Here is a 13,444-nt window from a genome sequence, read left to right as displayed (position 1 = left end):
CAATGTCTGACATCTGGGAGATACAACAGATCTGCAATGGACAGGCGTCCCATCCAGGATGTATTCCCGCCTCACACCCAGTGTTCCCAGGATAGGCTTTGGATCCACCATGACCCTGACCTGGGATAAAGCGATTACTGAAAGTCAGAGAGAAAGTGAGTGAGATACAACAGATACAGATATATCAGGAAGAGGGAAGATGTGTATGTGTGTGTGTGTGTGTGTGTGTGTGTGTGTGTGTGTGTGTGTGTGTGTGTGTTGGGGGGGGGGGGGGGGGGGGGGGGGTGAATATTACAGCTGAACAGATTCGATGCTGTTCCAAGTATAAGGGTGATAATAAATACAAAAGACATACAATTTTGTGAAGAATATTTTATATCACCTTCAGAAAGTTGGTGCAAACTTTTGAACTGATATTTAGATTTTTTACTATTAATATCTTACAAACTTTAATATACACTATTTTGCAATTTTTGTTATGTGTGATAATGAAGGAATATCTGTGAAACTTAACACATTAAATCTCATTGCTATAAATTGCATTTATTTGTATTTGTTTTTATATTGTAAGTGCATGCAAACTTTTGTCAAGTTTAATTGTGCATCAGACTCACTGTGTAGAGATCAGGTTTTAAAATGCTGGAGTATTCCTTTAAAAGACTTGAAGGTGTCCATGTGAGCAATAAGCCACCACAGTTATATTTAAAAGCCTTTGTTTCTTCATAAATTTGTGAAGTAAAATGCAGTTCCAGCATTTCATAGTGAAACAATAGCAGTGATGCTGCAGTCATTAATCTGCGAAGCCTAATAAAGAGTACTGCACATCTTGCATTACTATCCACTGGTAATAAAACTAACCTTTTGTATAATGAGATTAATATCCCATGATGATGTAATCCATGAAAAAACAACAACATGGTCATGATTTAAAGGATTTTTCACTTCATTTTGAAAGCTCCTTCCATATTTTTTCTTTAGTTAAATAGTATATTAGTCAGTGCTCTAGGTCTAGACATTTGCTAGGTCTTCACATTATTCTTCATATGTGTAGTGGTCCAGTTTAATAAACATGGTGGTAAAAACAGTCAGTCTGCTTAAAGACGTCTAAAAAAACTTGCTAGCTAAGTGCGATTTCGTCACACAATGAATGTCACGGTTTGTGCATTGCTAGATGCCATAGCGAACCAGGCACAAATTAAATGCTGACTGTAAAAATGTTTGTGATGCTCCTGCACCATCATCATCAAAACAAAGAGTGCTTACATATTCTGTACAGATGACAGAAGACAAGGATTTGAAATGTTTAAATGGCTTAATGAATATATGAGAAATTTAGGCAGCAGAACAGAACTCACTGAATTAATCAGTGATAAATTTCCCATCAATGACTTTTGAATTTTACTTCAGGTGATAAGACTAGAGAAAATGAGATGAATGATGCACTCATCTAAAATATTACAATTTGTATATCTTATTAATTGTGCACTAAAATAAATAGCTAGCTGTGTCTGTGTCTTTCAGTGGAATTCAAATGGAATCTTTAAAAACATTTTCACTTTTGGGGTAGCCAGATTTTAAAAAACACGTGACTTTACTTGTGGTTGAGATACATGCAAAAGAGAAATATGTTTCAGTTCAATAGTTTTCACAATATACACTATAGTAGAGATTGTAACCATGTGAATTTGTGTTTTTGACACTGTGTGGTATTCAGTTCTTGTTTATTCAGAGTTAGCAATGAGTTCATCACTGTAAAGCCGAAAACTTTTCTATACCTCTCTGATACATTCTTAAGGGAATGCTTCAGTGTTTTTCAACCTAATTGCTATCCACTGCATTTGTAGCGTAGGTGTGATTACCACAGGAAAAAAAACTTTTAACACATTTTCCCATACTGAGAAAAGAATGGAAAACCCATTTTCTACAACCTCACTTATAATGGAAGTCTAAGTGCAGTTGCTGAACTTTGTCAATTAATGTTTGAAATATGTTATGGGAATTCAAAACTAACCATTACACTCTAAATAAAGTTCTAGGAGAAAGACTTACCAAAGGTGTTACTGTATGTTTTAAGCTTATTTTGCATAATTAAGTTAAAACTGAGGCACTTCCATAGTTACTTTGAGCTATGCTGACTATGCATATAAACCTATGTTAAAGGAGTCCCATTCCTAAAAATATGAAAGATCCAGATTCATTCATTCGTCTGCAGTAAGCACTTTATCCTGGTCAGGGTCAGAATGCATCCGGAGCCAATCCCAGGAACAATGGGCATGAGCAAGGAATACACCCTGGATCACAGGGCACTATGCACACACATATTCACACATTCATTAGCACACAGTGACAATTTAGCATAGCCAATGCATCTACTGGCATGTTTTTTGGAGAAGGGAAGAAGCCAGACATCCCAGAGGAAACCCACAAGGGGAAAACATTCAGAACTCACACAGACAGCAATCCGAGCTCAGGATTAAACCGGGTACCCTGGAGCTGTAAAGCAGCAGCACTACTCGCTGCTGTCAATTATCTAGATTTTAGAGCTTAATTTGCAAATACCTCTGACTGATCATTTCTACAAAAAAATCCATGTTTCACATATAGGATTATTGACAGAACTCAGCAGATGCCCTTGTATTTTCATTATAAGTGAGATAGGAGTAAACAGGTCTTCCATTCTTGTATTTGGTAATTTCACATGCATTATCGATGTGGTAGTTAGAGGTTAGATTGAAAAACACAAGGGTTTCCCCTCTCTGTTCTCTGCTTGTGTCTCACTTGGTGTGTTTGTGTCTTTTTGGTAAACATATTCATGTGCACAGCTTTTGCATTGGCATCATTTATCCATTAAGGTTCAGTTATACACCAGAAATGGCCTTTTTGACGACTGCGTTTTATCTTGCAGTCTCCCCGCACCACCCACTATCACACTGTTTCGGCTGATTAAATTGATGAAGGGCTTATTATTTGATTAGCAGCTCCATTTTGCTATGGTGTTTAGTTTGACTGGCTAATTTAATTGAAGGCACAGACTGTGACAGCTTATCTATTATGTGCCACCTGACTGATCCACATCTGGATCTGAGTGGATTTTTCCTAAACTTTCAGGACAGTGCTTGCTTTAGGAATGTGTGTGTGTGTGTGTGTGTGTGTGTGTCTGAGCCAGGTTAAAATTAAACACTTACACTTGGGAGATCAGCAGTCAGTAATAGCCACACTGGATATGTGGAGACTGCTTTACCTTCTCACAGCCATAAAGTGAAGGCACTTATGATTTTCTTTTTTCTTTTTGAAAGCTCTTGGTGAAATAAGTGATTTTTTTAAATGCATATGTAATAAAAGTGCACTTTTATTGGGCAGATCTATGAGAAGCTAAGTGGCGCATGGATTGCAGTGGGTCAGGGGCCAAGCTCTAATGAAGCATATGGATGTGTTTTGCTATGTGGTTTGGCAAATACTTTACCCAGCAGTACTCTGTGGTTTTTCTCTCTCTACCTACTCCGACGTTCCTAAAAGAATTGAAAACAGTTCTTATATCCCCTACAGAGAAACTGAGGTTTGCCAATTAAGGGCTAGTTACTAGTTGCCCAGTCATAGTAATAGTGATTTTCATTCAGTCATAACACAGTGGGTCAAAACAGATTATTCTATTCTTGTTTTTCTTTGTCTTTAATTGTGTCTTTGATTGACAATGACTGAAAAAAAATAGCTTCCCACTGATCAATTGATGTCCTTTCAAGTCATTAAAACAACTTCAAACTTGTAAAATCTGTCACAGGCTCTTTCTGAACCTTTACATGCTTGGTGGTTTTCAGAATGCCCTGGATTTTAAGGTGAGGAATTTGACACTTGTTTTAAGAGGCAAAACTTACAGCATATTTGCATTAGCGTACAGTGGCTGAGAATTGGATTTGGAAGCTGATATTACAAGAATATTTTCATGTCAGTGCTCCTTTCAGTTGAAAAGCCCTTAGTCTCAGAGTGGGAGGTTGGTCCTCGTCCAGCCGCTGTTTCCCACACTTCTCACACGCTACAGCAATACCAAGTAGCAACTGAATTGCCAGTAGCTTTCCCTCATGGACAATGTTTATTTACTATAATAGTTAACGGTTTGCGGATAGTTGATGTCAGCAATACTGGTTACCACATATTGTGTGGGATTTTATGCTGTGCTGCTGTCTGGAGATTTGCTACTTTGTGCCTTATGTACTGTTTAGAGAAAAAAAAATCTGTTTGCTTGTTTAAGTAATTTTTGTTGTCGCATCTCTTGACTGTACTGTATGGTTCCTCAAAGGGTTTGGGGTAGTTAAGGGTTCTTAGTGTCTGCTTGAAACAGTAGGTAAATATGAATTCTTAGCTTCTGCTGAAATCTATTAACAGAACTTTTAACAGTTAAAGGTTCTTAGCTATTGCTTAGAATTTAGGATAATTTTTACTTAGAGTTTTGAATAGTTAAGGGTTCTTATTTTCTGTATGTAAATTGGGGAAGTTAAGAATTTTGGACAGTTAAGGATTTTAAGGTTCTACTTGAAACCATGAATAGCTAAGGGTGCTTAGCTTTTACTTGAAACTTTAGACGGCTAAGTGTTCTTAATATTTACATGAAACTCTGGATAGTTAAGGGTTCTTAATGTCTATTTGAAATGTTGAATAATTGAGGGTTTTTTTTATTACTAATTGTAACTTTGGAAAGGTTTCTTAGCTTATGCTTGCAACATTGGATAGTTACAGGTTCTTAGTTTCTACCTGAAACTTTGATTATTTAGGGTTCTTAGCTTTTTGTTTGCAACATTGGATAGCTAAGGGTTCTTAGTTTTGTATAGAAATGAGGGTCGATAAGAGTTCTTAGTTACCTTTGGAACCTTGGATAGTTAAGGGTTCTTAGTTTTGTACCTGAAACCTTGGATAGTTAAGGGTTCTTAGTTTTGTACCTGAAACCTTGGATAGTTAAGGGTTCTTAGTTTTGTATAGAAATGAGGGTCGATAAGAGTTCTTAGTTACCTTTGGAACCTTGGATAGTTAAGGGTTCTTAGTTTTGTACCTGAAACCTTGGATAGTTAAGGGTTCTTAGCTTCTACTTGAAACACTATGTAGCTAAAGTTTCTTAGTTTCTACTTGAAACTTTCGATACTTTATTGATTATTGAAGGGTTCTTAGTTTTGTATAGAAATGAGAGTACATGGAAGTTCTTAGTTTCTACTTGAAACATTGGGTAGCTAATGGTTCTTAGTTTCTATCAGAAACTTTGGTTAGTTAAGGATTCTTAGCTTCTGCTTGGATCATTGGATAGCTAAGGGTTCTTAGTTTTATATACAAATGAGGGTAGATAAGCATTCTTGTTTCTGCTTGAAGGTTTGGACAGTTAATGGTCCAATGATAGTTCTACTTAGAACTGTCTTTGATAAGGAATCCTCTGCTGCAGAGATCTATGTAGAACCTCTTAGGGACATGCTAATATGCTCAATCAAAGGAACAGTTCACCCATAGGCTGTAAATGGCCTGAATGTTTCCTTTTCTCATTTCTCTAAATATTGTAAGTATATATCAGCACTTTGAGAACAAGAAGTTTGAATGAATTGCTGTTATAATATATGAGGTTTTCACTGTACATGTGTACATAGGAAAAGATGATGGCATATGTATTCTACATCAACAGTGGATTGTTTGCCTTTATTTCATTTAAGTAATCAGTAAACATTATTGTCTAACTGGTGATCTAACATGTAGCAAAGCTTATTATTCAGCCTAAATGCATGACCATTTTTTTTACAGTTTCATTAGTGAGTTAAAAAAAAAAGAAGAAGAAGAAGAATCAGATAAGACAGAAGCAATCATATTTGGTTTTATTCTATTAGATAACTAATTTGTTTCATTTGTCATTTACATAAGTGTACTGTCATAACAACTATATGAAATTTGTCACATTTACACAATGCATTGGGGAATATGGGCTAAGTACAATTAACATTCATCCCCATTAGGGGAGCAGGGACTGATAGAGTGAATTCTCCCTTGAGAATCACCGTTGACATCTTCATCTAAGCATATGGCCTCTTAAGAGTGTCTCTGTGTCCATCTAAAGCCGGGTTTTAATGGATGTGTCCATAGTTTTGGCTTGCCAAACACAAACTCTCATCAAGTTTTGTCACTTGTCACTGATTTGATATGCAGTCAAGACTAGATTTTTGTTGTATTATCCTGTAAATGCATAGAATGGTATAATAATAACACAAGAAAGTGACAGTAGATGATAGTTTCTGCATCTTACTTCATGATACTAAGAATATATAGCATATGTAGCTTGTGAATGTTCAAGCCCACTTCTGTTAAACTTTAACCTGGATGTAAATTTATTTGGATTATGATGTAATGTCCTGTAACCATCATGACCATCTTCTCTAGACTAAAGACCCAATACAATGTAGAAAGCATACATACAACTTACATTTTATACAGATCAGACATAAAGAAAAAATAGAGCAAAGCGATGCAAAATTGAACTTTATGAATGTAGCTCAAAGACACCTGACGTAGTCCACAGGCACTTTGTGGTGCTGGATACTCTTTGAGTGTACTAATTCAATCAGTTTAAGTGCTACAAAAGTAAACTGTCTTTATAAAATTCTGCTCTGAAAAGGTAATTCTATCAAGAAACGAAACCATGTTTTCTATAAAAGAATAGGACTGGATAAAAATAGAACTGAACACAAGAGGACAAAGTTAGCTAGCGCAACACATTTTGCATATGACTATTAATCACTAGGCTTGTGTACATTCTATACTCGTCCTTGGGTGATAAATGGAAGTAAAAGCTGGTTATTGAGTGAAGACTTGACACAGAGATGCTGAATATAGAAGTGCTTCATTGTGCTGTCGGAGCAGTTCATAGAAGAAAATCCATGTTAGCTTCTGTTCACTGTACTGTGATACTAGGAACACTTTATTATCCACTCAATCACTTGTATTCCTTTTTAATGGTATGAAAATATCAGTACTCTGGAGACTAAACTGAAGGAACATCATGTCCTGCAAAACTGAGAGCTTCTCTTTCATTTCTCTGTTCATGCAAAGATGACAGCTGTCTTCTGTTGCCTTATGTGTTTGCAGAGAAAGCAATCAAGAGAAAAAAAAAACAATAAAGCGACTTGTCTTTCTTTTTCACCTGTAAGTGCTTTCAGCAAAATGGTGGAGTAGAGCTCAATGAGTGAGGCGATGGAGCCATAAAATGCATTAAACTCCAACACAGCGGCTAGCTGCAGAGGCCAATGATACGCTCCATAGAATGATTTAATGGAAAGCACCCAGCTGAGTGAGGAGGACGGCTCTGAACTATAATGCGCAAGAACAGACTCTCTATTGCTCTGCCAGAAGGAGGAGAATACTGACTTCAGCTTATCACGCCAAGCTGAAGCTCGTATTAGCCAAGTGAAGCGAAACAAAGGAGCAAAGCAATAAGGCAATGGTACATGCCAGGTTCTGTCAAACTAATATCCAACCATGAGGGCATCTTTCAGCTGCTCCAAGCCCAATGCTACAGAAATAAGTAAATGTACAGTCGTTTCAGTATGCAATACCTTTAATGTCAGCTATTTACATTAGATAAGCCTGAGTAAAATAGAAAAAAGTGTCAATACTGTGCTCGTTAAACAAAGTTTGATCAATACTATAGTGGTTATTTATTGCAGTTTGAATCCCGCTGCCATTCCTCAGTTTGTGCCCAGTCACCTGAGAGTGATGCGCTAGATTACAAGCTCCCATTCTGGATTGTGTAGTAAACTACAAAGCCATGCAGCAGACACAGTAAAGCTATACGTGTGCGTGTGTGCTCAATGTATTTCTATGCCACTACCGCTCATTAGGTTAATGAAGGAAGGATGTAGTCCTTGGGGGGGGGAAGCAGATGAAATTGGTTGGTTTTGGTTGTTCTGCTGTGGTGTTGGATGGTATGTGAGTGTTTGCCCACATTCACACTACTCATTCTTGATTGCTGAACTCTTTCTTTCCTGTAACTTCTTGGTGCACCCCCAGGTCACCTTGAAGTGATTTGATAAGTATGTGTAGACTTTTTTATTCACTCACTTACTCACCGACTGCTAAGCTACTGTTGAAATACACATGAAATTAAATTAGTTGTTTGGGACATCCACACACAAGGTGGCGCTATACATCTAAAACATGGACCAGTAATTCATCAGTACACTTGAAGAAGAAGAAGAAGCAAGGTACTCTGTTGCAACGTTAGCTTTTCCCATGGGTACTATAAAAGAAAGTTCTGCATTTGCGCCATTCTCACTTTCTTTGCTGTGATTGGCTAGTAGATTTTACTTATAATCAATCCACCAATTAGAGAGTTAGTCTAACTGGAATTTGTCTGATAGGAAAACACTATGTAGACAGGGTTCTACATAATACCTGATGGTTTCTCCAGAGAAACCTTCTGTTGCAGTGCTCTACACAGAACATTTGGGGGGCCCCAAAAGGGACAAACCGAAGAACCTTTAAGCGTGCTGGTTAGACCCATTTTTTAACAGCATTACCACCAGGACAGTGATACAGCACTTACAGCCAGTCATAACCACTCATAGTCCAATGATGCTGAGCTGGCTATGGAACGCAACCACATTAGAGCATCTAATGGACCCCAGTTTACCACATGTGGGCCACTCACCAACCACGGCATGAATCATTTACCCATGGTTCTCAAAGCTGAGTTAGTCAGCCTTGGGGTGAAACTCAGAGAGGTAAATGGCGAACAGAAGTCTGAAGATGAATCATTGAATATTGAGTCTGGGAATTACACTGGTGATGTGTATGTGTATGAAAGGAGAGGGTAATGTATTAAGCCGACTCCCTCTGCTGTGCAGAATTGCAGAATTGCATCCAACTGACCCGCTATAGTTTGCTCTCAGTGAAATGAGAACCATACAACTCAGCACTGTAACATAAACCTGGGTGGAAGTGAGGTAATAGCAGAGGGAATACAATGCACTTACAGTATGTATGTGTGGAGGAAACGGAGATTGTATGTGGGTATATCAGAAAAAGATAGCTGCTTAGAGAGAGAGAGAGAGAGAGAGAGAGAGAGGGCGTGCTAAGTATAGATGCAAGTCATTACAAACATAAAGGTCAGTAAATGTCACCTTTTCAAGATGTCGCCTACACTCGCTGATACAGAATGAGCTTCACTTCATGAACCACCATTAGGGGTGAAAACAGCACCACTAACAGGCCTGGACTTAAAGGGCAACCTTTCAAATCTCTGTACACTACTTTGAAGGAAGGAATCTGACCAACACCTCAAAGACATGCTTTTTAATCCTATTTTCTAGGCAGGGGTAAGAATAAAGAATATTAAGAACAAAGCAAAGGAGGTTAGTGCGATTGAGGCATTCTTGTGGAGTCCGTATATGGCCTATATGTGTCATAGGTCCAGCTCTAGATCTCTTATTCATCTGAGAGTTTGGTGGGATCAGATCATCAGGAGCAGGAGGCAATGGCTGCAATCAGTCTGAAAAACAGACCTGCTTTCTGAGCTCTAAGAGTGTCTTTAAAACATGAAGTGGCTTTGCTTGGGTTGGTGATCTTCAGTTGGTTTGAGTTGACTACTTTATGGATTAGTTTGTTAGGGGAACAAATGCATGGTTTACATACATATATTTTGGAGTATACATCATTCATAATACATTGAAGAATGTTATAAGGCCATTTAGATTTGGTTGGTGGTGTTAAATGAGCTGTTTTGTTAGATGCCAGTGGTATTATGAAGCCCAATTTAGATCAAAGTGTCATTACAGATGACAACTGCTGGTATGATCTGAACTGGGTTTCAGCCTGTAAGGTTTTGACCTTGGAGTATGTGGATAATATAAGGGCATTTCTGTAGATGTGAAGATTGTGGCCCAGAATATCTGAGTTGCTGAAGTTCTCCAAGCCCACAGGACCCAGTGCATCAGGGAAATGTCCATACTGGGTTTAATAAGATGGCTGATGGCCATAGTTAGCTAATGACCACCAGAACAACATGCCACTCTCCTCCTCGCTCTTCCCACCCCTCTGCTCTCACTGGAACTTCTTCTCCTTCATCTGCTTGATGGTGTCACCTCCTTCGGCTGCTCCCTTCATGCCTGTGATGGCGGAGAGTCTGACTGAGCCCCTCCATCCACCCTCACCACTGGGTAAAAAGAGTGGGAAAGAAAGAGATTTATTTTTGTTTTTGACCAAGATGAAAGGTTCTGCAATCTTAGTATACTTTGTTGTATTATACAAGCATCACTCTTATACCATTATCATAATAACATACTTCACAGGTTATAGTTTTTGAAGTCTAGCTTCCACATCATACCCCATCAACTTCCACATCAGACCTTTTTTCGTATACCTGAAGTGGAAATGATATTGCATTTTTCTTTATAATGTGACATAGTTCCAATAACACAGGATTTGTGTGGGCAATTATGTATGGCTGGAATTTGTTTTTCTCACATTGGGTTTGTGTAAAAAGCAGGAGTTCGCCCAAAACATAGACATAGACATTATGCATAGACATTTTAAGGGACTGACAAAGAGACAGATCAAAGAAATCTTTAGGGTTTTAGATTTATCCATTTTTAGTAAATTTACAGCCCAACTACTTCTAAAAAAACTGCACAAAAGACCTTAAACTAGTTCAGAAAAAATGGCCATTGGAAAAGAAGACACATTTTTCTTCTTTGTATGGCAAACAAGTTCACCATGATGCACACTCATTTCTGATATGCAGTGTTTACCAGAGGCTTTTTTTAATTGCCTGGTAGGCAATTAGTCAATCCCTTTACACTTTAAAAAAACTTTACAATATAGCTTAAATCAGAAATTCTTCTGCAAATCACAGATACACTATCTGCACTTACACTTTGTCTTTATTTATTTATCTCTTTGTCATATAGCCTATGTTTGCAGAAACTGATTAGATTTAATTCTAATCATTTGCTTTAAAACAAGCTGCTTAAACTTGTCCAAAAATTGCCACCCACAGGCTTGCTTTTTCCACCCACAACACAAGTGCAATTTGGTGTAAAACCCACGATCCTGGCAACCCTGTGTGAAGGACTGCTCTTACAGGTTAATATTATTTTTTCCACACTCACAAATACATGGTGATAGTCAAAATTCAGAATCTGTTTAGAGGTAGGAATTGCATTTAGAATTCTGTGATCAATATTGATGAATCCTGATGACATATACTAACGAGCAACAATGTTCCTTTTTTATTTCAATTTGTATTTAATGAGAGTGCCATAGAAGAATATCTCGTGATTTTAAGCTTAACAGTCTATTCAGCTTTCACCTAATGGGGGCTCTCTCGAGCTGGATGCTCACCGTGGCCTCTTCACCATCCCCCATACTCTTTAACTGCAATCATTACTACATTCAGTACGACACACAAATGCCCCATTTTCCCACTAAACCCTTCAATCTGCTGTCAATTGTGGGGAGCCATGGAAACGATTCCAGAATGCCAGAGAGCGCTCTTTGAATTCCTTGGTTCCATTTTTGTGTCTGAATCGCGGACGCGCCATGCCGATCCAATGGTACAACAGCGTTCAGCCATACAACGCCTGTTTATTTATCCTTTTTTTTGGGCTGTCGGAGTGACATCATAAGTATCTTCATTGCATCTTTCCCCTAATGTGAGAAACAAGTGCTAATTCTCAGTTTGCCTGTGCAACTCAGGCTGTGCATTAACATATCTGTCCAGCTAGTTTGTTAAATGCAAATGTAGCACATCCTGTTTTGAGGTTTTACTTGTTTTGTGGGTTCAAATGGCTGATGCATTACAACTGGGAAGGTTGAAATGACTGGTGCATTAAGACTTGTGTAACTTGTTTGACTTTGGTTGTCTCCAAGAAGTTTATAAAGGCATTTCCACTCCTAGGGCTCTATTTTAGTCTAGGTGGACAAATCACTAGCCCGGGTGCCTGGGACAAGATTATGAATCCTGGCTATCACTTTTTCATTCACAGTTGCCCGGCAGACAAGCAGGTTGAGTAGGCTTTTGATATAACTTTTTACTCTTACTTCACTGATCCAGCAGGAAGAAAAGGAAAAAACTCTACTGCCTATTGACTTTTGCATTTTTCATTACACCATTTGTTTCTTATATTTTTCTGTGGCACAAATCAACTTGTGCTGATGCTGTGTTGTGTGCTAATCTTTTCCAAATCATGCCACCTGTTGTATAGCACTACACACATGAAAGGAGGATACAGTCTGGTTGTTGGTAGAAGCTATTTTTTACAAGGAAAATTAATTAACTCAAATGGATGCTAATTTTCCAGAATCAGAATACGAAGGGATGTGGAAACCGTGACAAAACTGAGCAAAATACAGTAAAGTGCAGCACAAAAGTGCTATATATCTCTTGCATAACACAGTCACCTCACATTTAAACACTTCATAGAGTGAAAATAAAGACATTAGCTGGACTCAAACCATCTTTACCCACGATAAGGCAACACCACAGCTCATAGCAGAAATGTTAACCATTTTGCCTTTTGTTGAGATTGCAAACAACAGGCTTCTTCACTAGAGACATTACCTCCATAATGACTCTGATCAAGTCCTAACTGAAGATGATATAAATGCATAATGCCACATGTTCATGTCCCATGCAACTTTTCTGTGGTGTCCCACAGGATCCAAGTCCCAATGCATACCTCAACTCTCAACCTGATGTCTTGTAAATCTTCCTGGCAAGCTTTCAGGTGGGAAAAAAGTCCCCTATTCATATCTTTATTTGTATCCTTTTTTAAAACACATTATCTAATTATTCTGAATAATTAGGGTCATTTGCTACCTATCCAAATTACAAACCAAATACAACTACCACTTGAGTTACTCAGGAACTTAATATTCTATAGTGACAGATGCCTTTTTGTAGGATCAACAGATAGCAGCCATCTATGATGTTCAGTTATGTCTTTTGGCACAGTTTGTGCAAGACCCCATTAGGAACTGAAGCAGTTTATGGGTCTCTTTATGGTGGGATGGTTTCAAAATTTATCACCCATTGAGGAGAACGCAGAATGCTTACACTGTATTACAGCTAAGAGAGCATTTGTCTAATGTCTATGTGTATGAAACTTAGTGCTCTATTGTACACCTTTAGTGGTCCATGGCTGTTTTAATCCCTGTTTACACATTAATTTCCATTGAGAAAGAACAACAAAGATGTAAATAATTGGAAAGAGAGTAGAAGAGTAATAGCCACATTAGAGAGGTAGGTGGACAGAATGATGCTGAAAATCTTGAGTTTGTGATGCTGCAATTGTCAGTAAGAAAAGAAACAAAGAAGGGAAACAAAGAGAAATGAAGACAGAAATAAAGAGGTTTGTGGGACATATAAGAGACTAAAAGCAGAGAAGGAGAGCACTAGATGGAACAGTTAAAATTTAAACAACCCATT

General features: G+C 38.0%; 1 protein-coding gene across 1 annotated transcript in view; it reads right to left on the bottom strand.

Annotated features, from left to right (window-relative positions):
* Positions 1-5,201: 5,201 nt before the first annotated feature.
* Positions 5,202-13,444, bottom strand: part of ngfra (nerve growth factor receptor a (TNFR superfamily, member 16)) — a 47,330-nt gene continuing 39,087 nt past the window's right edge. The window contains exon 6 of the mRNA XM_026917167.3: positions 5,202-10,171. Within this exon, the coding sequence (XP_026772968.1) occupies positions 10,119-10,171 (53 nt within the window). The 3' untranslated portion in view covers positions 5,202-10,118. The remainder of the gene's footprint in view (positions 10,172-13,444) is intronic.

The sequence above is a fragment of the Pangasianodon hypophthalmus genome, chromosome 13 (assembly GCF_027358585.1).
Source record: "Pangasianodon hypophthalmus isolate fPanHyp1 chromosome 13, fPanHyp1.pri, whole genome shotgun sequence".
Lineage (NCBI taxonomy): Eukaryota > Metazoa > Chordata > Actinopteri > Siluriformes > Pangasiidae > Pangasianodon > Pangasianodon hypophthalmus.
The sequence above is the reverse complement of the archived record's forward strand: the minus strand, read 5'-3'. Positions and strand labels throughout refer to the sequence as shown.